Below are 27,793 nucleotides of genomic sequence, written 5' to 3' on the forward strand. Positions count from 1 at the left end.
GGGTCATCCCAAGTTCTCTTTGCCCCATCATTGCTGAAAAGTGCCACAGCTTTCAGGATTGGGTCCATGCTTACCACCACCAGAAGGTAACGGGATGTTAGTGGAGCTGCTATTATTTGCTGTTATCTCCCATGACCCTCCTATAAACTGGATATGAAGGTAAAAATTACACAAGCGTATCACTTCCTTGCATTAACTGGGACTGTTATTACTTACATGTTCCACTGGGTAAGATCCTTAAAACTGAGATTTCACCAAAAATAAGTTAACAAATACAAACAGGACTTCAAGCTCATGGGTATACCCCACTAAGTACTCCAGATATCAGGGATGGATCACTCCTAGCCCTTCTTAACACTCTTAAGAATGAAATTACTAGCTATGTCTGACTCCCTACTCATACTTCAACCAGTTTAACCTCTCCAGTTTGTCCTTTTGATGCTGAGCAGTTTATCCCACAGGCTTTAAAACTCTTGCTATTCAAAGTGTGGTCTACGGATCAGCAGCATCAGTATCACCTAGAAGCTTTTTAGAAATGTAGAATCTCAGACTTCATTGCAGACCTGCTGAATAAGAATGTTTTACCAAGATTTCCAGGTGATTCACATGTACATTAAAGAGTGATAGACATTGCTTACAAGGACTTAGCTCTACCTTCCCATTGGTTAACTAAGTCCTTGTGAAGACATATTGGGACCCAGTAACAATAATCAAGGTCAGCTGTGCACCACAGAAAATGAACTATCACCAGACAATCTAATGATTGTTCCTACTGGTTATTTAGTTGGTCACTGAGGGTCCCTTTCACGATGAAAGGGAACTTTTCCTCCAGAATTTAATTTGCCACTCCACAGATAGAGAGGGTTGGCTTTACCAAACAGATTCACTGATGAGCTCTAATAGCTTCCTGGTGGCATCTTTAGAATTTTCTATGTATACCATCATGTCATCTATGAAAATTTGAGTTTTACTTCTTTTCCACTTTGGAGTCCTTTTCTTTTCCTCTCTGATTGCTGTGGCTAGGACTCCCAAAACTAGGTTGAATAAAAGTGGCAACAGCGGACCTTCTCGTCTTGTTCCTGATCTCAGAGGATATGCTTTTAGCTTTGCACCACTGAGAATGAGGTTAGCTGTGGGTTTGTCATATATGGTCTTTGTCATGTTGAGGTATGTGCCCTCTATGTCCATGTTCTTGAATTTTATCATAGATGGGTGTCGAATTTTGGGAAATTTTACTGCATCTACTGAGATGATCATATCGTTCTAATTCTTCTAGTTTGTTGATGTGGTGTATCATACTGATTCATTTGCGGGTTTGGAAGAATTCCTGCCCCCTTGGGATAAAGCCCACGTGCTCATGGTGTATGACCCTTTTAATACATTGTTGGCTTTTATTGGCTAGTATTTTGATTCTTTTTGTGTCTACGTTCATCAGTGATACTGGCCTGGAATTTCTTCTGGTATAGGAATTTTATAGTTTTAAAGTGCTGACAATATTCTGTATGACAACTGTAGCACATTGTCTTGATTTCTCTTGACTCACAGACTCGCAGAAAATTAACCGAGTGAATGTAACATTCAAATGGAAGTTCTCTGGTTGACCTTACTGGGATGAACACTGTATAGTTTTGCTTTAAAAATCTCCTCCTAACAAAGTAAAAGATAGCTGCCGCTGTTCCTCAGTATAAATAACAGCTTTTCCAAGACAGGAAAAGACAAGTTTTGCAGCAAAAACTGGCAATCTTGCCCTAGGATGAAGGGACTTAGAAACACATTCCAAACCCCACTAAAATGGAACCTCTGTTCTGAACGTAATATAGTTGGACTAATTATAATATTGGCACCAGTGAGGAAAAGTGTTAATAGTAATAATTATGATGATAATATATTATTTACTATTTGACAAGCACATGCATATATGAATACAGACTAAATCTCATGTTATACAATTTTCAAAAACTGGCATTCTTCTTACTGTTAGAAGCCTATGGTTAGTGGCTGCTGAAGGAATGTGCAGTGTGTGGTATGATATGCCTATTTCTCTTCAAATGTGTAAGTAGAACAAAAGGTGCAGTAGTTTAAGAATGCCAGGACCAACCAAACCAGTGGTGCGTTCTTTTTTGATATATATAAAGTTCTTCACACCACATTTTTTCAAGTGTACTGGGTTTAGCTATAAGAAAATTCATTTGGGGGCCAGAAATTAATCATATACAGTATGCTGAAAAAAAGTTTCTTCAAGAAAAACTACTGGCAAACCAGCCTAACACAACTCTCATTCAGTTCAGTTCAGTTGCTCAGTCGTGTCCGACTCTTTGCGACCCCATGAATCGCAGCACGCCAGGCGTCCCTGTCCATTACCAACTCCCAGAGTTCACTCAAACTCACATCCATCGAGTCGGTGATGGCATCCAGCCATCTCATCCTCTGTTGTCCCCTTCTACTCCTGCCCCCAATCCCTGCCAGCATCAGGGTCTTTTCCAACGAGTCAACTCTTTGCATGAGGTGGCCAAAGTACTGGAGTTTCAGCTTTAGCATCATTCCCTCCAAAGAATCCCAGGGCTGATCTCCTTCAGAATGGACTGGTTGGATCTCCTTGCAGTCCAAGGGACTCTCAAGAGTCTTCTCCAACACCACAGTTCAAAAGCATCAATTCTTCGGTGCTCAGCTTTCTTCACAGTCCAACTCTCACATCCATACACGACCACTGGAAAAACCATAGCCTTGACTAGACGGACCTTTGTTGGCAAAGTAATGTCTCTGCTTTTCAATATGCTATCTAGGTTGGTCATAACTTTCCTTCCAAGCAGTAAGTGTCTTTTAATTTCATGGCTGCAGTCACCCTCTGCAGTGATTTTGGAGCCAAAAAAAATAAAGTCTGACACTGTTTCCACTGTTTCCCCATCTATTTCCCATGAAGTGATGGGACGAGATGCCATGATCTTCGTTTTCTGGATGTTGAGCTTTAAGCCAACCTTTTCACTCTCCTCTTTCACTTTCATCAAGATTTTTAGTTCCTCTTCACCTGTTAAAACTTCACAGTTATGGCACAGTAATTAAAGGTACAAGTTGAAGTTGGTTGACTTGTTTTTTGGCTTCCTCTCCAGCTGGCTGCTCACAAGGCCACAAAGGGCCTGTAACACTAGCAGTCTTTTCCCTGGTCTTTACTCACACAGTCTTATCATGGAACTTGTTGGTTTCAGCAATGAAGGGAAGACTGATGGTCGTATCCCATTAATCAGGAACAGGACAGGGACCTAACTTGGATTAAAGGAGTTTAATTCTGACTTACAGCTGGTACAAACAGAGGGCAATGCTGGTCAAATTAAGCCTTTTCCTATATACTTATGCTGTGAAAAGTTATTCAAAGTGTACACTCACATAACCTCTTAAAAAAATCACATGGCGGAAAATGTTCATTTACGTAGTAAGTTAGTCATCTGCAGATGTGTGGATAACGGAAATCTAGCATAACTCAAACCATACAAACTCTACCACTTGCTCTTGTCATCAGAATTTGGAAATCTCAGTTTAAAACACTTCCTCTACCAAGTGTAGTGAGGGGCAGTATGAGCCACCTACCTGCAACTTCTTGTATATTTACAAAATGCTGACTCTTGATGAGGAGAGACCTTTATTTTTAAAACAATTATATTTTTAAAAACCTAAACTGGGTCACTTTATTTTCAGGATAAGAGTTGATCCATGTTTTCCATTTATTACCATACACAAAACATTTTATAAAAAATAATAGGGTAGACTGCCACTTCAACATCTTCATGTAAAAACTTCACAGTGCAAGAAAGTGATTACTATTAAGTATGAAGACATCTAAAGCCAGCTAATATTTTAATTATAGGCCAGAATATTTTTTTGTGATTCTTCCTAAAAAATGTTGGCACACTCATTTACTGCCCAGGTTACAAAAATCACTTAGTATCACTTCTTACCCTTCAGTATATTTTTAAAATCTACATAGCATCATACTAAATGCTGGTGGGAAAGAGAGTGTAAGACTCTAAAAAACTTCTCAGGTAGCACAGTAATTTAAAACCGACTAGGAGAAAGCATCCCCCTCCCCAAATACTTTTGTATGTAATTTTCTGTCCCTTAACCACAGTAACAAAGTAAAAAACCATTATACCTTAAAAAGAAGCTAAAAAGGAAAAGATTTCACTTCTCCTTTGAAAACATCACTTCTTACCTCTTAAAGAGAGAAATTTTCACTTTGTGTGTGTGTGGGGGGGGTTGTTTCATAAATAAAAATATCAAATTTATGTCAGTTGTACAAATGTTTCATTTAGGAAAGAAAGCAAACACTTTGATTCAGAGGATTTTAAAATATTTCATCACTACAAGAAAAGTGTAATTTTAAGCTAAAAAACTGTAACACATTTAGCTAATACAAACCATCCACTGGCGTATCCTATTGTTTCCCATAAAATGCATAATTAAGGAGTAATAGGTCAAAGATCTCTTCCCAATGTCGGTCGTGTTAGCTAATCAGCCCCGGGCAAACTCCATACACCTGCAGCCTCAAGATCCTCCTTTCTTACCTGAGGGTCCAGGGCTAACAGCTCTTTAACGTCCCTTCCTATCTACAAATTTGTGTAGAATTGTTAAGCTTGCATAACCCTTTTGAGAATGAGGTGTTTCAACTTGTATTTTCTCCATAAATTTCCCCCATTTAAGTATTATAGCTATTCTCTAAACATTTAAAATCTTACTTTAAAATTTATTCTCAATGTATTTCCCTGTCACCTTAAAGGATGAGGGAAGACTAACAACTTAAGTCTCGCGGCATCCTGCTCTCCTAGGCTAGGTGGCTGACGGTGATTGGCAGATATTGCTTGAGACCTGACTCCATCGGGGCAGCTTTGGGCCATACTCTTGAGTCTCAAAACGAAGATGATACCACCTGTTTGGTATTTCTTAAGCCTGACAGAGTTCTCATTATACACCAGATATACCAAAAATTTGTACACTACAAATTACCATATGAATGCAAATGATTTTTGTGACTTTCTTTCCTGAGGAAGTATAGATAGATATGTTTTACAACATGTTTTTCGTCAATACTCGTGCATTTATGGTTTTAACCCTTTGGTTCCGTGACTTTCCTCCTGTTGTCAACCTGTCTCCTGCTTCTAATTATGCTTCTAGTTGCAACATTTTGCGTCTCTTAGAGTCCAGAAGTCTGACCTTTCCACAGATGAAAACCAAAACCTAAAGATCTGTTGCTTTAGCAAATGTGGTATCTTCATTACTCACTTTAAAAGTGTGATTTTCTAATTAGGCAAGGCATCAGACTCATCTAGGAAGTGTTGTAAAAATCGAGATTTCCGGGCTACGGCTACAGTCTGATTCTGTATGTCTAGAGTAGGACCCAGAAAAACCCTCTCGAAAGCTCCCCCAGGTAATCTCAACAATCATTAGTATAGTTTCTAGGATTCAATGTTCTGCCCTCAATTTCTTAAATTCAATTTAGAATTTTAGCAGCTAGTCGTTTTTAGTACAAAAATTTCCCACTGCATTAATCATAAGCACATTCAAAGTAGACTGCCCATGATCTTGGCTTAACTCAGCAGGAAACTAGTCATTACAATCCTTTGCAATAAAACTAAAAAATGATGAATTAACTTCAGAGTGAAGACAATGCACGTAGATGCTGAAAGGTGGCTGGCTGTATACACTTACAGGGTGCCTGTTTGCTGCCTTAATCGCAGTCTGAGGATCATTCTTACTGCATCTGTCGTTACTATATCAAATCTGGCAGAACTCCTCTAAAACAGAAAGATGGCTAATGGCTACTCAGTATTGAGGAACTGTTTCTAGCAGACATAAAGGTATTTTTTTAAAAAATGACCACACAGCTTCCTATAGAAATGCAGACTTCACGCTTCTGAAGTCTACCGTAAAGAGAAAGTTGACCAAAACTACTGTTGCTTAAAAATACGTTCAATTAACTGTGAAAATATAGGTGTAAAATAGGTACAACTTCGTCCTTTACGAGATTCACCAAGTGTAAATGAAATTAATCTTCCACCTATGCTACCTATCCAAATAGTTAACTGTGAACACGACGCATGAAGTATTTGGTATAACGTAGTTCTGATACCACCCCTTCCAAATTTAATAAAAAGCCACATCCGGATTTTTCCAGGGGTCCCAAGTGTGTCTAGGCACTGCGGAATGTCGTCATGTCTTTTGGTTCTCTGCTGGGGACACACCAGTCGTCAGCCTCGTGGTTGGTGTTGTAATGCTTCCAGGCAGCTTTGTTATACACCGGGAGTCTTTCTATTGACTCTGTTGACAGAGCCTGAGAGGAAAAGCAGGAAGTACATCAGGCACTTTTTGGGGAATCCATTATTTGAGAAAAGTCTACAATGGCAAAAAGTTTACTACAAATTAAACCATACTCTATATTGGATTTGTATTTTATCAATCATAAAACCATCTGCATACATGTTAAAATAGAGCACACATTTGAAACGTGTTGCTTTACTAAAAGCTTCCGGCAACTGCTTAGTGTGCATGTTGAGGTTACTGCATGCAGTATTCTCTAACCAGCCTAGAAGTTGCTGGTTTGGAGTTTTACACAAGTGTCATAGACATTCTTATAAAATTTGATCAACAGAAATTCATTTTCAACAGAAGTTGAAAAAGTCAGTTAAGTGTAAAAGCATAAAAATTCACATAGGTACCTTAATATATGTAACGTAAAAGCATTTAATGAAATCTGAGTTTGAGCCTGTGTCTTTTCCTACCATTAAAGTCACCAATTTTAGTTATAGCATATGTGATTTCCACATCATGCGGAGCTGACCCTCAGTATCACTCCCAACCCCACATGAACACCAAAATCTGCCGATGCTTAAGTCCCTTATATAAAATGCTGCAGTATCTGCTTATCATCTACACACATCCTCCTGCACACTTCAAATCATCTCAAGATTAACTACAATAGCTAATACAATGTAAATGCTATAAAAATACAATAAATATTATGTAAATAGTTGTTGATGTGCAAGAAAATCAAGTTTTGCTTTTTGCAACATTCTGGGTTTTTTTTCCTTCAAATATTTTTGATTCATGCTTGGATCTATGGATGCAGAACTCAGGGATATGGAGGGCAGACTGTAATTTCATGTTTCCAACATTATCGCCATTAAGTCACTGTTCTATTTTGGCTTCCTGTGTATCACTGGAATAAACTACATTCCTCATTATCTTCAAATTAGGATATGTTGTTAAGATTTCAACTATAAGCAAAAGGTATTCCCTAAGATGAGAAAATATTAAACTAGAAATTTAATTCCAATAATGGTAAGGAAGGACTTTATTTTTAATTATTCTGTAAGACCTCCTGTATTCTATTTTTTTCCAAAATGGAGCTGAAATCTTTCACCTATACTTATATTTTTTAATGCCAGAACTGCCATAACCCCTTGATCTATAACAAAGCAAATAAAAACATTATATTTGATGATAAAAAGGGCAACATGAAGCCAATATTTTTAAGTTCCTCACAACTGAGATGGTTAAGAAAGAAAACTTTTATCTTCAAAGAACTTAACATTTTCAGACAAATTTACTTTTTCTAATGTAAAGTCTTCAGCATTTCCTATCAAATAGGTGCCATCTAGTGGCCACGATAAGAGTGACTAGAGTCACTAAAAATGGAGGTACCTACCACCAGTCTGCGGCTGAACCAATCCAGCACACTGGTGGGGTTGAGGGCTTTCTATCCCTGTAACATACACTGCTGTGTCAGATAAACACATGGAACATCCCAGGTAAGTCTGCTTCCACCAGGTGAGCTATATGCCTACAAAGGGTCATCTGTAATTGTTCCTAAATTTGTTAATATATTTAAATCTGTCACTGTAATTTAATCTAAATATTGCTTTTAACAAAGCACACAAAAATGTAGGTGTGGCGTGGGGGGAAGGTTCTCTGACAACTAAGATGACGTTTCATAAAGACTCGTGAAGTAAAGTTATATAAAAACTGCTGTCAAAAAAGAGAAGACAACTGTAAGGAACTGCATAAAAATCAGTAATGATTATGCACTTGGCCGTTTCTTTCATTAAAGACACCAAAACAAGGTACTGTAAGTATAGCTTCTGTAAGAAAGACAATTAAAATTTCAATCTGAAGAGCCATATGCAAATGAAAGGCCTTAGCAAGTATATCAAAGACTGGTCAATCAACGTCCATTCATGCATCTTAAATTACAAATTTAATTTTAACATAACTTTTTGACTGCCCACTTTAACCCAATTTTTCTTCTACTAACAATCATAGTCCTGATCACTATGGGTAAGAGCATTTCTTTCCCACAAAGAGATCATTTGTCAAAACAGATGAGATCCTTGTTAAAAAAAAAAAAAAAGAGAAAACACATATGTTTGTATTTTAATAGCATGAAGTAGAAGAAAGTCTCATTACAGTTAAATACTGGTATCTTACAATCAGAAAGTCCCAGAAGTACCATTAAGTACAGAAGACTATGGTCTTTACCTTAATGTAAATGACTGCATCTGTCCCATAGCCCTCTAGGGAATAGAGCTTTAGGTCTCCTTGGAAATACTGCGCATAAAGGCGTGATATGGGCAATCCATAACCAAAACCAGCCTGTTTGAGAAAAAATGAAATTTTATTCAGAAAGCCACATACTGAAATACTTTTCTAATTAAAATAAATGGTTCTGGAGTATCCCAGGCCTATCAGAGCCTGCACCTAAAAGATTTGTTAATACTTGAGTAGTGAAAGTGATCAAGCTGCAGCCTAGTTGAGCACTGTATTAGATGGCTTCCCTCTGGTCATTTGAAATTCCTCTTTTTCCTATAAAACAACCTGTGGGGGTCTAGAAAAAGCATGCTTCTCTCTTCTTTACTGGCCTGCTCCAGAGTATCCCTATACTGCTTTCGGCGTTATCATTTAAAACATGTTCTCTCTTTCAGGAGCAAGAGTAGAAAGACCTGGTGGCAACCTCAGATGCATCTCACGACTTCATACCATTAATTCCAGCCTGAGTCCTAAACCTGGAGAGATCCCTAATAGGTCGACTCTCTTAATACTCACTGACACGTCATCTCCCCCACTTAGAAATCTTCAAAGCACCCCAACACCCACCGACCCTCACCATCTCCAACCCACTGCCTTGGGATAAAAATCCAAGCTTCTAAAAGACAGCTTTTAAGATTTAACAAAATCAGGTCTGTGCCTCCCACTTCCCAGTCCAGCTGAAGTAGACCTCCTGCTCCTAAGTTCCTCAGGCACATCAGGTTATTTTTCACAGCTGTGTCTTTGCTCATTCTGTTCCCGGTATCTGGAATGGCCTTTACCTGGATAAATCCTATCAATTCTTTAATATGAAGCAGAACATGTGGATAAGTGTAAAAAAAACACAGTATTTTTTATCACCAACTCAGGTGTTTAATGACATTTCATAGAATAGTTTAGTGAAGAGTGTATGTGATTCAGGAATCGATGCTATTAACAAATCCAGGCTCTGGCCTTATCTACCGCCACCATTTTTTACTTGACTTTTTAAACCAGAGTTTCTGTTTGCCCCTCCAAATAAACTACCCATTCCCCACACTTCCCCTTGTCCTGGGAGGCTGGCCTGAGTTGATGTGAGCGGGCTTCTGTGCCCTCTGCTTCTGTGTCTAGCCGAAGGGGAGGCCAGCAGGAGTCTGCAGGGAGCCATTCAGGGTCGTCATCCCCTGCTCCTGGGCGGGCTAGGCCTGGGGAGGAAGCAGCTGCTCTCTAACGCTCCTTTCCGGGTTCTGCTGACTTCTCCTCCCTGAGTCAGGTGGTGACAGCTCTGCTGCTGCTAGCCTGGATTCCTGTACTATCCCAGCCCTCTTTCTGTAATTTGTCTCTTTATAGATAAGCCTTCCATGAAGTATCATAATTTGAACTATCTCTTTCCAAGTGAGACTCTGACAGGTACTTTGACTGGTTCCATTTCTGCACGAGCAGATGGCTCAGGATCCCGTAGTACCCAACCTACTTCATCACTGCCTCTCCCTCAGCCACACGCCTGTGGACCCCTCAGGCTTCCCTGTAAGTAGTTAGAGAAACTAACTTTCGTTTAACTAACGCTAACTAACACGGTGGGCTTGGCCCACTGCTGGGTCTGCAGTGTCCCACGCCAGCCAAAAGTGGGCTGCACTGTCACTACAGCCTCTCTCGGGGCCAGGCCCAAGACAGGAGTGAAAGCAAATCCTGCCAGTGGGTGGAACTCGAAGTGGCCCACCTACATGGCCCATGGGCAGCGGCAAACGGGCTGGCCGGGCAGAGACTTGTAAAGAGCAAAGCTGGGTAACTGACAAGAAGAGGGAAACGAGGGTAGTCCTCTCTGCACTGCTCACGGCATGGAGACAGTCCGCTCCTGCAGACACGCACTGAAGGCACCCACGTGAACGCAGCTCCCAGCATGACCAGATGGCTGCCCCAGTGCTTGCTTACTGGTCCCCTTACAAAGGGGTCATAACAGCAGGAAGGAGGCTCTGTGAAAGCTCAACCACAGGCTGACTCTCAGGAAGGCTGTGTAGCTGTGTGGGCAGCCTGCGTCATGTCAATCGTCCTGTTTTTCTTAAAAATCCACATACATCTTGCATCCTAAACAACAACTCTTACACAGCATTTACTACGTGCCAGGTACTATTAAAAAATGTGTTGACATATATTAACTCAATCTTCACAGTAATTCAATCTTAAGGCTGGGGAAATTGTGGTACTGAAGGGTCAATAATATTCCCAAGGCTGTATCCTAAACAACTCTTACACAGCATTTACTACGTGCCAGGTACTATTAAAAAATGTGTTTACATATATTAACTCAATCTTCACAGTAATTCAATCTTTAAGGCTGAGGAAATTGTGGTACTGAAGGGTCAATAATATTCCCAAGGCTGAACAGCTAGGATGTGGTAGAGCTGAGAATGGAGCAAACAGTTTAAATTTAGAGTCTGGACAAGTACACTATGCTGCTCTCCACAAAAATTCTAAAACATTTGTTTACTACAAAAGGAGCATATTCCTTTTCTCCACTTAGAATAAAACTGGAATCTAAGAAGATACTCATGTTTATTTGACCTTCTCTGTCCTCGGGCACATGGATGCCTACCCATATCTCAACTAGAGCAATCATTTAAAAGGTTTGGTAAGACATGAACTGTATTGCAGCTGTAGCTACAGAATCTCTGCTGTTTAACTAGTAAGTGCTGTGCAGTTTGAATGAAGTCTTCTCAGTGACTTCCTAGGAAAGAGTCTAAAATAAACCCATCTTAGACTGTTTTTCATCATGTTACAAAATAACTCCAGGGTATATGCCAGAGAACCGTCAAAGCCTGGAACAACAAGAGTTTTGGGCGAGAGATTTGGCAAAGCACTTTTCTGGGGGTTGGAGGACCAGGACTGAGTCCATTCAAAAGCTAATCTTATTAACCTGAAAAGAGGTGACTGATTTTTTTTTTTTTAAGCCATCAACAGAACTGTTATTTGAGCCACGGGCAATTAAATTAATTAGAACTCTAGTATTACTTCTGAGGCTCAAATATGTAGTCTTTCTAATTACAAGTACTTGAGGGGAAAAAAAAATTACTAAAGATTAAATCAGTGTTGACCAAATACTAGTAAAGCTGGTAATTTAGACTTCACATTAATAACAGTATATCAAAATGTGGTTTACCACATGATAACTACTGACACACCACTATCAAGCTTGGCAATAAGAACTCTCAAACTCATCATTTTTTTAAAAAAGCATTTCAAAAACTATAAATTTAGGGGAAAGTGTTGTTGTTATTTTTCTCTAATAGCTTTCCCTCATCCTGTTTGTGAACCCCACACAATGGCTTAACTGATTTATGTGGTAACCTCTTTTTTGGCAAGTCACAAAAACCCACTTCACAGTGTTTTGATCACATACCAGGGGCACTGCTCGGGACGTCTCGACACGAGGCCGGGGTGCAGTGGAGTACATGTAGTTAAAGAGTCGGTCGATTTTCCTCAGAGGAACACCACCTCCACGGTCACTCATCTAGGGACAGAAAGGATTATGCCCTGTGACCAAGTCCCAGAAACAGCAAAATACCCACGCACGCTGTGTCACCATTTAACTGTGGCTGATGAGCCCTGCTTTTCAAAATGAATACCATGAGATTCAAGTCACAAACATAAACATTTCCCCCACTGCTGGACTTCATCCCTCTACTACATAGAATTTTAAGATATAAAGAACTCCACGGCGATACAGAGTTTCAATGCTGTTGTTTAGTGACTAAATCATGTTTGACTCTTTTGCAACCCTGTGGACTGTAGCTTGCCAGGCTCCCCTGTCCATGGGCCTCTCTGGGTAAGAGTACTGCAGTGGGTTACCGTTTCCTTCTCCAGGGGATGTTCCCAGCCCAGGGATCAAACCTGCATCTCTTTTGACTCCTGCGATGGCAGGCGGGTGCTCCACCACCGAGACCCCTGCGAAGCCTGCTTTCAATGCTGCGGTTTTGTGAATTACTGCAGTCACACTAATGCCGCAGCACACGACGGGGAACAGGTCTAGCTTATCTTGAAAGGGAAAGTGAAGTCACTCAGTCGAGTCCGACTCTTTGCGACCCCATGGACCAGGCTCCTCCCTCCATGGGATTCTCCAGGCAAGAGTACTGGAGTGGGTTGCCATTTCCTTCTCCAGGGGATCTTCCCGACAGGGATTGAACCCGGGTCTCCTGCAATCCAGGCAGACGCTTTAACCTCTGAGCCACCAACAACAAATTTGTAATTCCTCTCTGGCAGGCAGTTTGGCAACCTGATCAAACATGCATGTACCCTTTGACCCAACAATGCTTATCTTAAAATTATGAGAAAAGCATGCAAAGTATGTATGAGAATATCCATCACAGCACTGTGTAGAACAGCTAAAACTGGATTATCACCTAAACGGGGGGCTATTTAAGTAAACTAATATACATTCTAAAACAGAATACTATTTTGCCATTAAATATTACATAGAACTGTATGTACCGGCATGGGATGTTCATAAAATATTGTTAAGTAGCAAAAAGATGGAGAAACATTTATAACATTCTAATTCCATAAAAATTACAGAAGTCTATAATGAAATATAATTCTATTTCAACGGAATTATAAGTGATTTTCTTCTTTGAGGGCTTTAGTTTCTTAATTTTTTTCCACAATTACTTCTATTATGGTAAAAAAGTATAATTTTCACTTTCAGGGAGGAAAAAATAGAACCATTTCATTGTGTTTTAAGAGTCTCATCTACAAGTAATTTCACAGCATAGTCTCCTAGACAACTTTCTGGTGAGTTATAAAGAACATAGTTCTTTGTATTGTTCTTATGTCCTTTTCCAACTCAAATCATATGCTATACTGAATTTGGTAATTCATTTACAGATTGTCTTCATTATGTTTTCCTTCAATTAACATGGAACATATTTCCCTAGCTTGTCTTGGAGTCTCTTGGACTGCAAGGAGATCCAGCCAATCACTCCTAAAGGAAATCAACCCTGAATATTCACTGGAAGGACTGATGCTGAAGCTCCAATACTTTGGCCACCTGAGGCAAAGAGTCAACTCAGAAAGAGATATGGGTGCTCGGAAAGACTGAGGGAAGGAGAAGGGGGTGGCAGATGATGAGATGGTTGGATGGCATCACCAACTCAATGGACATGAACTTGAGCAAACTCCAGAAGACAGTGGAGGACAGAGAAGCCTGGCATGCTGCAGTTCATGGGATCACAAAGTGTTGGACACGACTTTGCAACTGAATAGCAACAACACATTATATAGCTTTATCTTCTAATCTACTATAGCCATTTCCTCTAGTCACAAAATCTAAATTGATTCTACTATCTATAATATTCGCATGATTGTGATATTCAAACAAACCTGCTTTTAACATATTGATATATAGATAAAAACCATACTGAATTATATGTAATAAAAAGTCAATTTGAATGGCTTATAGTGTTAGTTGCTCACTAACAACATTTAGTTGAGTTTTTACAGTCTCAAAAAACTTTCAGTTCAGCTCAGTCACTTGCTCAGTCGTGTCCAACTCTTTGCAACCCCATTGACTACAGCACACCAGGGTTCCCTGTCCATCACCAACTCCCGGAGCTTGCTCAAACTCATGTCAGTTGAGTCAAAAAACTGTGTGTGTATCACACACATATCTTACTCTCACAATAGAAATTCACAGATATTTTAAAATAAAAATCTGCTTTGAAATGCCATTTGAAGACTTGCCTCTGATATGTCTATAATTAGATAATTGCAGTATAAAAATATACAAGAACATTAGGAACTTGTATGTAGCATTATGCTTGAAATTGTTCTTGGCTATGAATTCAAAGCCCTGTGAAGAGATTTATTTTAGTAAGATGAATAAAGGGCTCTGGGTATTTTCTGAAATGTATCAATTTGTTAATTATTCATCCTTCAATTTAATGCTCTGCTACATATTTACTGGTAACATGAATCAGAAGTGTGGTTCTACAAATATTAAGTAAGTAAAAAACAAATTAGAATAGATACTAAGATAAGAAGGCACAGTTCAATAAATATTTCGTGATTTTCCTTAACCTTCTGGCCAGAAGCAGTACAGCAATCTAGCAGATACGACACAAGAAGTGATTTCTAGCCATGGGACAGAAGGATAAAAGCAGAGTGGAACAGAAAGGCCAGAGGCGCCTTTGAAAAGTGTCACCTCATTAGAAGTAAAGGGGTCTTCTAAGCCATAGGAGCATAGTTAAAGATTGATAAAGGTAACTGCTTTTGCTCTGTAGCCAAAAATGTAATACTACATTGCAACCAAACCTGGGGCCAGTTTTTAAAGTGGTCAAAAGTGTTTCCACGAAACTTGTTAACAGATATTATACCAGAGAACCTGAGTTATTTGTGGAAAAGGAAGGAGGGAATAATGGAGAGACAGACAGACATTTGGTCTGTGTATCTTCGAGACAAGAACGGCACTCTGATAATAAATATATTGTAAAAGAGATGTGGAAATTTTAAAATCTCTGAAGACTATTTGAAGAAAAATGTGAGAATCATAGAAATACAAAACTATGCCAAGGGAAAGGAAAGAGATTGTGAAAGTGGAGGGTGGTGTGGAATCATGTCAACAGGAAGGCAGAGAAAGAGCAGTTTGCCAATTACTTTTTTTTTTTAACATTTTTTTTTAATTTTTATTTATTTATTTGGCTGCTCTGGGTCTTAGTTGTAGCATGTGGGATCTAGCTCCCTGACCAGGGATCGAACCTGGGCCCCCTGCACTGGGAGCTCAGAGTCTTAGCCACTGGACCACCAGGGAATTCCCTGCCAATTACTTTTAAAGTTTTCTCCTTGGTGCATGAAACCACCACTTCTCAATGTCACCCAACCGAGACCTGCCATCCCTAATGTCCTGTTTCTCATAACACTAGGCTCCCTGGCTAACGTATGTGGATTTTCAGGTCCAAGGGAAATGAATCATTACTAACTTGATGACAGTTCTGAAGGCAGGAAATTTACTAACCTTGGACTCACCCATAGCTCCCGAAGTTTCTTATACAACAGCTTTTTCAAGGTCAGGTGTGTGTAAAAAAAAAAAAAAAAAAAAAAAAAAGCCAACAGTGAATGAACCAAGATGTGTAAGTTTTAATTTATCAGATATGTGGCTATAATACTTATGTCACTCACTGCAATTGGACCAAACACCAAGTCTGAAAGAGCAGTTAGACTTGTAAGTTAGAAAAAAAATTCTAACTTAGCAGAGGGATAATAAGTTAAAAATGTCAGTAATTTGAACAGCGAAAAGAATGGGGAAAAAAATTCCAGGCCTGATCCTGAAAGTCTACAGTAAGTGATGGGGTTCAAAGCTCTATATAAAGAGCTAACAAGGGTAGATGCAGTCATACAATTTGGATTTGTAGAGGCAGAGCCTAATACAGCTAAGACTATTTACAAACACTTCTGGAACAGTCTGTTGAAGACCCTTATGAGCTTTGCTTTTTTAAAACAGCTTGATGAAAATATAATTCACATACCATACTATCCACCCATTTAAAGTGTACAACTCAGGAGCTTCCCTGGTGGGCCAGTGGCTAAGACTCTATGCTCCCAATGCAGGGGGCCTGGGTTCAATCCCTGGCCAGGGAACTAGATCCCATATGCCGAAGCTAGCAGTTTGCATACCATGTGCTGCAATTAAGACCCAGCACAGCCAAATAAATATAAATAAACAATGAAATTTTCAAAAAAGTGTACAACTCGTGGCTTTTTAACAAACAGGCATACTTCTGAGATATTGAAAGTTCAGTTCCAGACACCACAAAAAAGCAAATATTGCAACAAAGCTATTCAGTTGAATTTTTTGGTTTCCCAGTGCCTATAAATGTTATGTTTACATTTATACTGTAGTCTATTAAGTGTGCAAAGCATTAGGCCTAAAAAATGTACATAGCCATTAATTTAAAAATAAAAAACAAAAAAACAATTAGAATAATATCAAAGGTCATTGATCACTATAACAAACATGATAATGAGAAAGTTTGAAATATTGTAAGACTCGCCAAAATGTGACACAGAGAAATGAAGTGAGCAAATGCTGTTGGTTAAAAGGACACTGACAGACTTGGTCAATGCAGGGTTGCCACAAACCTTCTGTTTGTAAAAAACGCAGTATCTGCAAAGTGCAATCAAGTAAAACAAGGCAAGGTATGCCTACATTCATAGGTACGTGCAACTATTTCTCCAGTCAATTTTAGAATATTTTCATTACCTCAAAAAGAAACCCTGGACTCTTTATTGATTACACTAAGTAACCACTAATGTATTTCTTGTCCTTATATATTTGTCTGTTCTGGACACTTCATAGAAAGGAAATCATATATAATGTGTGGCTTTTTGTGTTTAGTTTTTTTTTACTTGATGTATTTTTAATGTTGCAGCATTCACCTTGTAGCGTGCACCAATACCTCACTCCTTTTATGGGCAAATAATATTCCACTGTATACCACATTTTTGTTGATCTATTTTTCAGCTGATGAACATCTGGGTTGTTTTTAGCTCTTGGCTGTTGTGAATAATGTTACTATGAATAAACTCATTGTTCCAATACCTGTTTTCAAGCTTTGGGGGTATATATCTAGGAGTGTAACTGCTGGGTTATCATGAACATTTCTTTACACCAAACAGGCAGACTCCCTTAGCAAAGCCTGTCTACCAGCACAGAATGAGTCTCTGAGTGCCTAAGAGCTCAGTGACTACTGATCCATGCAGTGATGGATGACCACAAGTAATGGAACGCAACTGCAGACCAGCATGCTAAAGCACATGAAACAGAAGCAGAGAAAGGTATGAGAAAGACCATGCCGTAGCACAGCTGTTGTCCCAAAGCAGAAGACAGGCGGCCTATTTTGAATCAAATAAACCTTAATGGGCAAGTAGCTGACATATAACTAACCAAAAAATAGACACATATTAACAACTGGACTGGAAAAAAGTGATATATTCATATTACTTTTTCAGCTAACAGATGATACCGCCATATATTCATTTGTGATTCATTCTTTTATATGAATAGCCAAGAGGGATAAATAGAAAAAAGTTCAGAGGAACTAGTAGAGAGAGCTGAGGCATATTAATATTTTAAAAAGCAACTAGTATTACTATCCTCAGAGTGATAAAAGAGGAAACCAGGACAGAATGCTATGAAAAAATAATAAAAATAACAGTTCCTGGGAAATTTATAATAATAGAAATAAAAATCCAATAAGAGTTGGGAATTCAAGGTCAAGAAATCTCAGAGTAGAATGAAAAGTTAAAGATATAAAAAACAAGAGGAAAAGATAAGAATAAATTAGAGGGCCATTTCATAAAGCCCAGAATTTTTGAAACATAACTATCAGAAAGATAAACAGAAAAGAAAAAGTACCGTGGAAACAGTGGAAATTCTAAAAGGCCCAGCTCAATGGGTACAAAAAGGCCACTTCACGTCACATCATTAGGAAATTTCACAACAGAGCTGAAAAACTTAAACTTCACTTAAAACTGGTCAGACACAAAGAAACAGGAATTTGAAAAAGCATTAAGTCTCCTCAAAAGGAATAGCAGAAGTAATGTCAGCAGAAACAGTGGAGAAAGGAGCTCCAAAATGTCCCCCATCAAAGCACGAAAGCAAAAAGGCACAAATTGTTAGAACTCTGGAAATTAACCACAGGCTTGTAGCAATACAGGGAATATGTACTCAAGAAAAACAATGAGCTTTGTGGTATTTTAACTGGGCTTTTCTCGACCTCCCATCCCCACTACCAACAACTTGCAACCACAGTGAAACCAGCAGCCTGACAGCCACTGGAAACAGTCTTTCTTTGACCTTGGACCTAATTCTGAGCTCCTTAATGCAAAAAGTCTTGCATGCTCCTACTCCCCATCCTCAGAAACACTTATCAAAGACAATTAGAGGTAACTGATTAATTTGATGGCTGCCTGAGGCAGTCTTTGACAGTTAAGGCAAATAACAGGCTACCCAAAAAACTTGGGTAGGAAAAGCTAAGGAATGAGATGTCCATAGGTGCTTAGAAAAACTCAAGGATCTACTGGGAACCTAGACGGTCATGCTCGCTTAGGGCTATGTTCTGTAAGGACCTGAGAGAGTCCTAAGCATTCACCTCCACCTGACCTTGAAGCTCTGTACAAGCAGAATGTAAAGGTTAAGTCAAGAGTTGTCAACAGCCTGATTCAACATTGAAGGTGTGACCCAAAGTGCACAAAGAATCCCTTGACAAAGACTGGGAGAAGGCATTTAAGGAAAATTCAGTTCAATCGTTAGTTGACCACTAAGCAGAAAGCACACACAACAAGGAATATAGACTTCACAGAATTAGTTTCAAAAAGTCACTAAACAATGTCCAAGAACAAAGGAGAAGCTCCAGCGAGACAGTAGGAGGGGCTAAACTGCATCTAGAATCAAACCCTATACCCACCAGAAATGCTCAGAGGGCTCAAACAAACTTTGCGTACCCCAGGACCCAGAGACCCCACAGAGGCAGACAGAACTGTGTTTGAGTGGCTCCTGTGGAGGTACGGGTCAGCAGTGGACTGCCGCAGGGGCAGGGGCTCTGGGTGCAGCAGACTTCGGTATGGCCTAAGCCCTCTTGGAGGAGGTCGCCACTAACCCCATCATAGTGCTGCCAGAACTTACACAGAACTGGGAAATAAACTCTTGGCGGGCATAAACAGAACTTTGTACATACCAGGACCCAGGAGAAAGGAGCAGTGACCCCACAAGAGACAGACCTAGATTTGCTTGTAAGTGTCCAGGAGTCTCCGGCAGAGGCGTGAGTTGGCAGTGGCCTGCTGCAGGGCTGGGGGCACTGAGTGAGGCAGTGCATGCATGGGACCTTTTAAAGGAGGTCGTATCTTCACTACCTTTGCCATAGTTTGGGCCAGGTAAATAACAGGGAGGGAATACAGCCCCACCATCAACAGAAAATTGGATTAAAGATTTACTGAACATGGCCCTGCACATCAGAACAAGACTCAAATTCCCCCTCAGTCAGTCTCTCCCATCAGGAAGCTTCCATAAGCCTCTTACCCTTCTCCATCAGAGGGCAGACAGACTGAAAACCACAATCACAAGAAACTAACCAATCTGATCACATGGACCACAGCCTTGTCTAACTCAAGGAAACTATGACTCATGCCGTGTAGGGCCACCCAAGACGGATGGGTCATAGTGGAGAGTTCTGACAAAACGTGGCCCACTGGAGAAGGGAATGGCAAACCACTGCAGTATTCTTGCCTTAAGAGCCCCATGAACAGTATGAAAAGGCAAAAAGAGAGAACACTGAAAGATGAACTCCCCAGGTCAGTAGGTGCCCAGTATGCTACTGGAGATCAGTGGAGAAATAACTCCAGAAAGAATGAAGGGATGGAGCCAAAGCAAAATCAACACCCAGTTGTGGATGTGACTGGTGAAGGAAGTAAAGTTTGATGCTGTAAAAAGCAATAATGCATAGGAACCTGGAATGTTAGGTCCATGAATCAAGGCAAATTGGAAGTGGTCAAACAGGAGATGGCAAGAGTGAACATCGACATTTTAGGAATCAGCGAACTAAAATAGACTGGAATGGGTGAATTTAACTCAGGTGACCATTATATTTACCACTGTGGGCAAGAAACCCTTAGAAGAAATGGAGTAGCCATCACAATCAACAAGAGAGTCCGAAATGTAGTACTTGGATGCAATCTCAAAAACGACAGAATGATCTCTGTTCATTTGCAAGGTAAATGATTCAATATCCCAGTAATCCAAGTCTACACCCTGACCAGTAATGCTGAAGAAGCTGAAGTTGAACGGTTTTATAAAGACCTGTAAGACCTTCTCGAACTAACACCCAAAAAAGATGCCCTTTTCATTATAGGGGACTGGAATGCAAAAGTAGGAAGTCAAGAAACACCTGGAGTAACAGGCAAATTTGGCCTTGCAGTACAGAATGAAGCAGGGCAAAGACTAATAGAGTTTTGCCAAGAGAACGCACTGGTCATAGCAAACACCCTCTTCCAACAACGCAAGAGAAGACTCTACACATGGACATCACCAGATGGTCAACACCGAAATCAGACTGATTATATTCTTTGCAGCCAAAGATGGAGAAGTTCCATAGAGTCAGCAAAAACAAGACTGGGAACTCACTGTGGCTCAGATCATGAGCTCCTTATTGCCAAATTCAGACTCAAATTGAAGAAAGTAGGGAAAACCACTAGACCATTCAGGTATGAGCTAAATCAAATCCCTCACGATTATGCAGTGGAAGCGAGAAATAGATTTAAGGGACTAGATCTGATAGATAGAGTGCCTGAAGAACTATGAACAGGGGTTGGAGACATGGTACAGGAAGCAGGGATCAAGACCATCCCCAAGGAAAAGCAATGCAAAAAGGCAAAATGGTTGTCTGAGGAGGCCTTACAAATAGCTGAGAAAAGAAGAGAAGCGAAAGGCAAAGGAGAGAAGGAAAGATATAACCATTTAAATGTAGAGTTCCACAGAATAGCAAGGAAAGATAACAAAGACTTCCTCAGTGATGAGTGCAAAGAAATGGAGGAAAACAATAGAATGGGAAAGACTAGATATCTCTTCAAGATAATCAGAAAAACCAAGGGAATTTTTCATGCAAAGATGGGCACAATAAAGGACAGAAATGGTATGGACCTAACAGAAGCAGAAGATATTAAGAAGAGGTGGCAAGAATGCACAGAAGAACTATACAAAAAGATCTTCAAGACCCATATAATCACAATGGTGTTATCACCAACCCAGAGCAAGACATCCTGGAATGCAAAGTCAAGTGGGCCTTAGGAAGCATGACTACGAACACAGCTAGTGGAGGTGATGGAATTCCAGTTGAGCTATTTCAAATCCTGAAAGATGATGCTGTGAAAGTGCATACTCAATATGCCAGAAAACTTGGAAAACTCAGCAGTGGCCAAAGGACTGGAAAAGGTCAGTTTTCACTCCAACCCCAAAGAAAGGCGATGCCTAAGAATGCTCAATCTACTGCACAACTGCACTTATGTCACACGCTAGTAAAGCAATGCTCAAGCCAGGCTTCAACAGTACATGAACCATGAACTTCCAGATGTTCAAGCTGGATTTAGAAAAGGTAGAGGAACCAGAGATCCGATTGCTAACATCCATTGGATCATCAAAAAAGCAAGAGTTCCAGAAAAAAGGTCTACTTTTGCTTTATTGACTATGGCAAAGCTTTTGACTGAGTGGATCACAATAAACTGTGGAAAATTCTTAAAGAGATAGGAACACCAGACCACATGACCTGCCTCTTGAGAAATCTGTAAACAGGTCAGGAAGCAACAGTTAGAACTGGACATGGAACAACAGACTGGTTCCAAATAGGAAAAGGAGTACGTCAAGGCTGTCTATTGTCACCCTGCTTATTTAACTTATATGCAGAGTACATCATGAGAAACACTGGGCTAGAAGCACAAGCTGGAATCAAGATTGCCGGGAGAAATATCAATAACCTCAGATATGCAGATGACACCACCCTTATGGCAGAAAGTGAAGAGGAACTAAAAAGCCTCTTGATGAAAGCGAAAGAGGAGAGTGAAAAAGTTGGCTTAAAGCTCAACATTCAGAAAACGAAGATCATGGCATCTGGTCTCATTACTTCATGGCAAATAGATGGGGAAACAGTGGAAACAGTGGCTGACTTTATTTTGGGGGGCTTCAAAAAATCACTGCAGATGGTGACTGCAGCCATGAAATTAAAAGACATCTGCTCCTTGGAAGAATAGTTATAACCAACCTAGACAGCATATTAAAAAGCAGAGACATTACTTTGCCAACAAAAGTCTATCTAGTCAAAGCTATGGTTTTTCCAGTAGTCATGTGTGGATGTGAGAGGTGGACTAGCAAGCTGAGTGCCGAAGAATTAACACTTTTGAACTGTGGTGTTGGAGAAGACTCTTGAGAGTCCCTTGGACTGCAAGGAGATCCAACCAGTCCATCCTAAAGGAAATCAGTCCCTAATATTCATTGGAAGGACTGATGCTGAAGCTGAAACTCAAATACTTTGGCCACCTGATGCGAAGAACTGACTCACTTGAAAAGACCTTGATGCTGGGAAAAATTGAAAGCAGGAGGAGAAGGGGACAACAGAGGATGAGATGGTTGGATGCTTCACTGACTCAATGGACATGAGTTTGAGTAAACTCCAGGAGCTGGTGATGGACAGGGAGGCCTGGTGTGCTGCAGTACTTGGGGTCGCAGAGTCAGACACGAATGAGCAACTGAACTGAACTGAAACAAACAACAATCAACTTTAGGGAGTAGGGAAGCAAATGATTTTTAGACTTGTTACATAATATTCTCTTAAATGTCTGATTTTCAACAAAAATTATAAGATATACATATCACAGGGGAAAAAGAAATCAACAGAGACTAAACTTGAGGAAACATATTTTCTAAACAAAAACTTTAAATCAGCTATTTTAAATATGTTCACAAAACTAAAAGAAATCATTTCTAAAGAATTATGAGGATGATGCCTCACCAAATAAATAACAGCATATAAATATAGAAATTATATGAGAGAATGAAATAGAAATTCTGGAGTTGAGAAATGCCATAATTACAACTGAAAAAAAATCACTAGGAGGGCTCAACAGCAGATTTAAACACACAGAATGTAGACTCATCAATAGTGAAACAGCTCAAGTGAAATCCTGTCTGAAAAACAGAAAAAATACAAAAGAAAGAAAATGAACAAAGTATAAAAGACCTGTGGGACTCCATCAAATGTACAGACATGCACATATTGAGAATTCCAGAAGCAAAAAGATAAAGGAACAAAAATAATATTTGAAGAAATGATAAATAAAATTTCCTAATTCTGATGAAAAAGATGAAGCTCTTCAAACTCCAAGTATAACAAACACAATGAGACAGATCAGCACCTGGACAGATTACAATCAAACTGTCAAAAGCCAAGAAGAAAGAATCTTAAAAGCACAAGAAAAGTGACTCTCACATACAAAACATCCAAATAAGAGGAACAGCTGGTTTCTGATCAGAAACCAGGAAGACCAAAAGGCAGTAGGATTAACAATGCTGTTGCTGTCAGTCACTAAGTCGTGTCCACCTCTTTGCAACCGTATGGACTGCAGCATGTGAGGCTTCCCTAGCCTCCACCATCTCCCGGAATTTGCTCAAACTCATGTCCATTGAGTCAGTGATAACATCCAATCATCTCATCCTCTGTTGCCTCCTTCTCCTCCTGTCCTCAATCTTTCCCAGCATGAGGGTCTTTTACAATGAGTCCTCTCTTTGCGTCAAGTGGCCAAAGTATAGGAGCTTCAGATCCAGCATCAGTCCTTCTAATGAATATTCAGGGTTGATTTTCTTTAGGATTAACTGGTTTGATCTCCTTGCTTTTCAAAGGACTCTCAACAGTCTTCTCTGGCACCACAATTCAAAAGCATCAATCCTTCAGCACTCAGCCTTCTTTACGGTCCAACTCTCACATCCATAATGACTACTCAAAAAACCATAGCTTTGACCATATGGACCTTTGTTGGCAAAGTGGTGTCTCTGCTTTTTAATATGACGTTTAGATTTGTAACAGTCCTTCTTCCAAGGAGCAAGGGTCTTTAAAATTTAATGGCTGCAGTCACTGTCTGCAGTGATTTTGAGCATTACTTTACTAGCATGTGAGATGAGTGCAATTGTGCGGTAGTTTTGAGCATTCTTTGGCATTGCCTTTCTTTGGGATTGGAATGAAAACTGACCTTTTCCAGTCCTGTGGCCACTGCTAAGTCTCCCAAATTTGCTGGCATATTGAGTGCTGCACTTTAACAGCACCACCTTTTAGGATTTGAAATAGCTCAGCTGGAGTTCCATCATCTCTACTAACTTTGTTCATAGTAATGATTCCTTCAAGACGGTGGAGTAGAAGGATTAACATATTCAAAGAAATGAATATAGAAAGAAAAAGCCTATCAAACAAAAATTCCAGAGCCAGTAAAATTATCCTTCAAAAATGAAAGATAAATTGAGACATTCCCAGATAAGCAAAAACTGAAAGTTTATCATTGGTAGAACTCTCCCATCAAGAAATGCTAAAGGGAGTCCTTCAGCCTAAAATGAAAGAATACTAGACAGTAAATCAAATCCACATGAATAAATAAAGAGCACCAGGAAAGGTAACCACATAAACAAATATAAAGAATAGTTTAAGTGTATTTTTTTGTTCATAACTTTTTTCTCCAGTATTAATTAAAAGATAAATTCTATAGGGCAATAATTATAAACCTGTGTAGATGAGCATACAATGTATAATGACATATCTTATATGACGATAGCAACCCAATGTTGGGGACGGTGAGGGGACAGACCTATCTAGGATCAAAGTCTGTGTGTACTATTGAAATTAAGTTAGTATATAATCTGAACTAATTTATAAATTAACATGTTAATTATAATCTCAGGATAAGTACTAAGAAAATAACTCAAATATAATTACAAAACAAGAGGAAATTAAAATGATATACTAGGAAATATTGGAAAAGGTTAATTTTCATTCCAATCCCAAAGGAAGGCAAGGCCAAAGAATGCTCAAACTACCACACAATTGCACTCATCATCTCACATGCTAGTAAAGTAATGCTCAAAATTCTCCAAGCCAGGCTTCAGCAATATATGAACTGTGAACTTCCAGATGTTCAAGCTGGTTTTAGAAAAGGCAGAGGAACCAGAGATTAAATTGCCAACATCCGCTGGATCATGGAAAAAGCAAGCAAGTTCCAGAAAAACATCTATTTCTGCTTTATTGACTATGCCAAAGCCTTTGACTGTGTGGATCACAAGAAACTGTGGAAAATTCTGAAAGAGATGGGACTATCAGACCACCTGACCTGCCTCTTGAGAAACCTATATGCAGGTCAGGAAGCAACAGTTAGAACTGGACATGGAACAACAGACTGGTTCCAAATAGGAAAAGGAGTGCGTCAAGACTGTATATTGTCACCCTGCTTATTTAACTCATATGCAGAGTACATCATGAGAAACGCTGGACTAGAAGAAGCACAAGCTGGAATCAAGATTGCTGGGAGAAATATCAATAACATCGGATATGCAGATGACACCACCCTAATGGCAAAAATTGAAGAGGAACTAAAAAGCCTCTTGATGAAAGTAAAAGAGGAGAGTGAAAAAGTTGGCTTAAAGCTCAACATTCAGAAAACGAAGATCATGGCATCTGGTCCCATCACTTCATGGCAAATAGATGGGGAAACAGTGTCAGACTTTATTTTTGTGGGCTCCAAAATCACTGCAGATGGTGACTGCAGCCATGAAATTAAAAGACGCTTACTCCTTGGAAGGAAAGTTATGACCAACCTAGATAACATATTGAAAACCAGAGACGTTACTTTGCCAACAAAGGTCCGTCTAGTCAAGGCTATGTCTTTTCCAGTGGTCACATATGGATGTGAGAGTTGGACTGTGAAGAAAGCTGAGCACCGAAGAATGGATGCTTTTGAACTGTGGTGTTGGAGAAGACTCTTGAGAGTCCCTTGGACAGCAAGGAGATCCAACCAGTCCATGCTGAAGGAGATCGGTCCTGGGTCTTCTTTGGAAGGAATGATGCTAAAGCTGAAACTCCAGTACTTTGGCCACTTCATGCGAAGAGTTGACTCATTGGAAAAGACTTTGATGCTGGGAGGGATTGGGGGCAGGAGGAGAAGGGGATGACAGAGGATGAGATGGCTGGATGGCATCACTGACTCGATGGACGTGAATTTGAGTGAACTCTGGGAGTTTGTGATGGACATGGAGGCCTGGTGTATTATGATTCATGGGGTAGCAAAGAGTCGGACAAGACTGAGCGAGTGAACTGAGCTAGGGAAATACTATTCTAACCAAAAAGAGTAGCAGTAATGGTGAAATAAAGGACGAAAAAAGACATGAGATATATCGACAAAAAAGGAGAAAATGGCAAAACGTAAATACTAGATTAACAATAATTATGTTAAATATATGTTACTTGAACTTTTAAAAGGAGGACATTGGCAGGATGGATTAAATGATTAAACCATATGATGTTTACAAGAGACAGACTTTAGATTCAATGACACAAAAAGGTTCAAAGGAAAAATATGCAAAAATAGACACCATGAAACCAGAAATCAAAAGAGAGTTGAGATGGTTATCAGACAGAATATACCTGAAGACAAAAATTGTTGACAAAAATAAGGAAAAACATTTTACAGGGATAAGAGATCAATACAATAAGAAAATATAAAATTATAAACATGCATACACTTAACAACTGAGCTCCAAAATACGCAAAGCAAAAATTGACAGAATTACAGGGAGCAGTAGACAGTTCAACACTAATAGTTGGATATGTCGATACCCCACTTTAAATTATGGGTGTGCCAAACAGAAGACAAGCAAGGAAACAGAAGATCTGAACAACACTACCCCAACTCAGCCTAATAGCTATGTATAGAACACTCCACCCAACAACAACAAAATACACATTCTTCTCAAGTACACATGGAACATTCTCCAGGATAAACCATATGTTAAGCCATTAAATAAGTTTTAGTAAATGTAAAAGGACTGAATTCATACAAGCTATATTTCTGCCACAATGAAATGAAACTGGAAATCAATAACAAAACAAAATGCAGAGCACTGACACACAGTATGGAAATTAAACACACACTCCTAAACAAGCAATGAGCTCATCAAGAAGGAATCACAAGGAAACCAGAAAATAATTTGAGATGAATAAGAACACAACATAAAAAATTTATGGGATAGAGAAAACACAGTGCTAAAGGGAAATTTATAGCTGTAAAAGGACTCAAATCATCAACTTAAACTTCCAACTTAAGATACTAAAAAAGACCAAACTACAAAGCAAACAAAAGGAAGAAAATAATAAAGGTAAAATTAATGATATCAAGAGAACAACAACAGAGAAAAATTCAGTGAAACAAAAGGGGGTGTTTTGAAAACATTAACAAAATGGACAAAATTTTAGTTCAGCTAATCAAAAATAAGGGTGTGTATGTGTGTGTTAGTTGCTCAGTTGTATATGACTCTGTGCGACCTCATGGACTATAGGTCCACCAGGTTCCTCTGTCCATGGGATTCTCCAGGCAAGAATACTGGAGTGGGTTGCCATGCCCTTCTCCAGGGGATCTTCCTGACCTAGGGACTGAACCCAGGTCTTCTGCATTGCAGGCG

At 39.5% G+C, this 27,793-nt stretch overlaps 1 protein-coding gene across 1 annotated transcript in view; it reads right to left on the reverse strand.

The window, feature by feature from the left end:
- Nucleotides 1-3,299: 3,299 nt before the first annotated feature.
- The window catches only part of PDK1 (pyruvate dehydrogenase kinase 1), a 47,022-nt gene continuing 22,528 nt past the window's right edge, over nucleotides 3,300-27,793 (reverse strand). Inside the window, exons 9-11 of the mRNA XM_052654200.1 lie at nucleotides 11,945-12,055; nucleotides 8,524-8,637; nucleotides 3,300-6,319 (exon numbers count right to left, since the gene is read on the reverse strand). Of these exons, the coding sequence (XP_052510160.1) occupies nucleotides 6,179-6,319; nucleotides 8,524-8,637; nucleotides 11,945-12,055 (366 nt within the window). The 3' untranslated portion in view covers nucleotides 3,300-6,178. The remainder of the gene's footprint in view (nucleotides 6,320-8,523; nucleotides 8,638-11,944; nucleotides 12,056-27,793) is intronic.

The sequence above is a fragment of the Budorcas taxicolor genome, chromosome 2 (genome assembly GCF_023091745.1).
Source record: "Budorcas taxicolor isolate Tak-1 chromosome 2, Takin1.1, whole genome shotgun sequence".
Lineage (NCBI taxonomy): Eukaryota > Metazoa > Chordata > Mammalia > Artiodactyla > Bovidae > Budorcas > Budorcas taxicolor.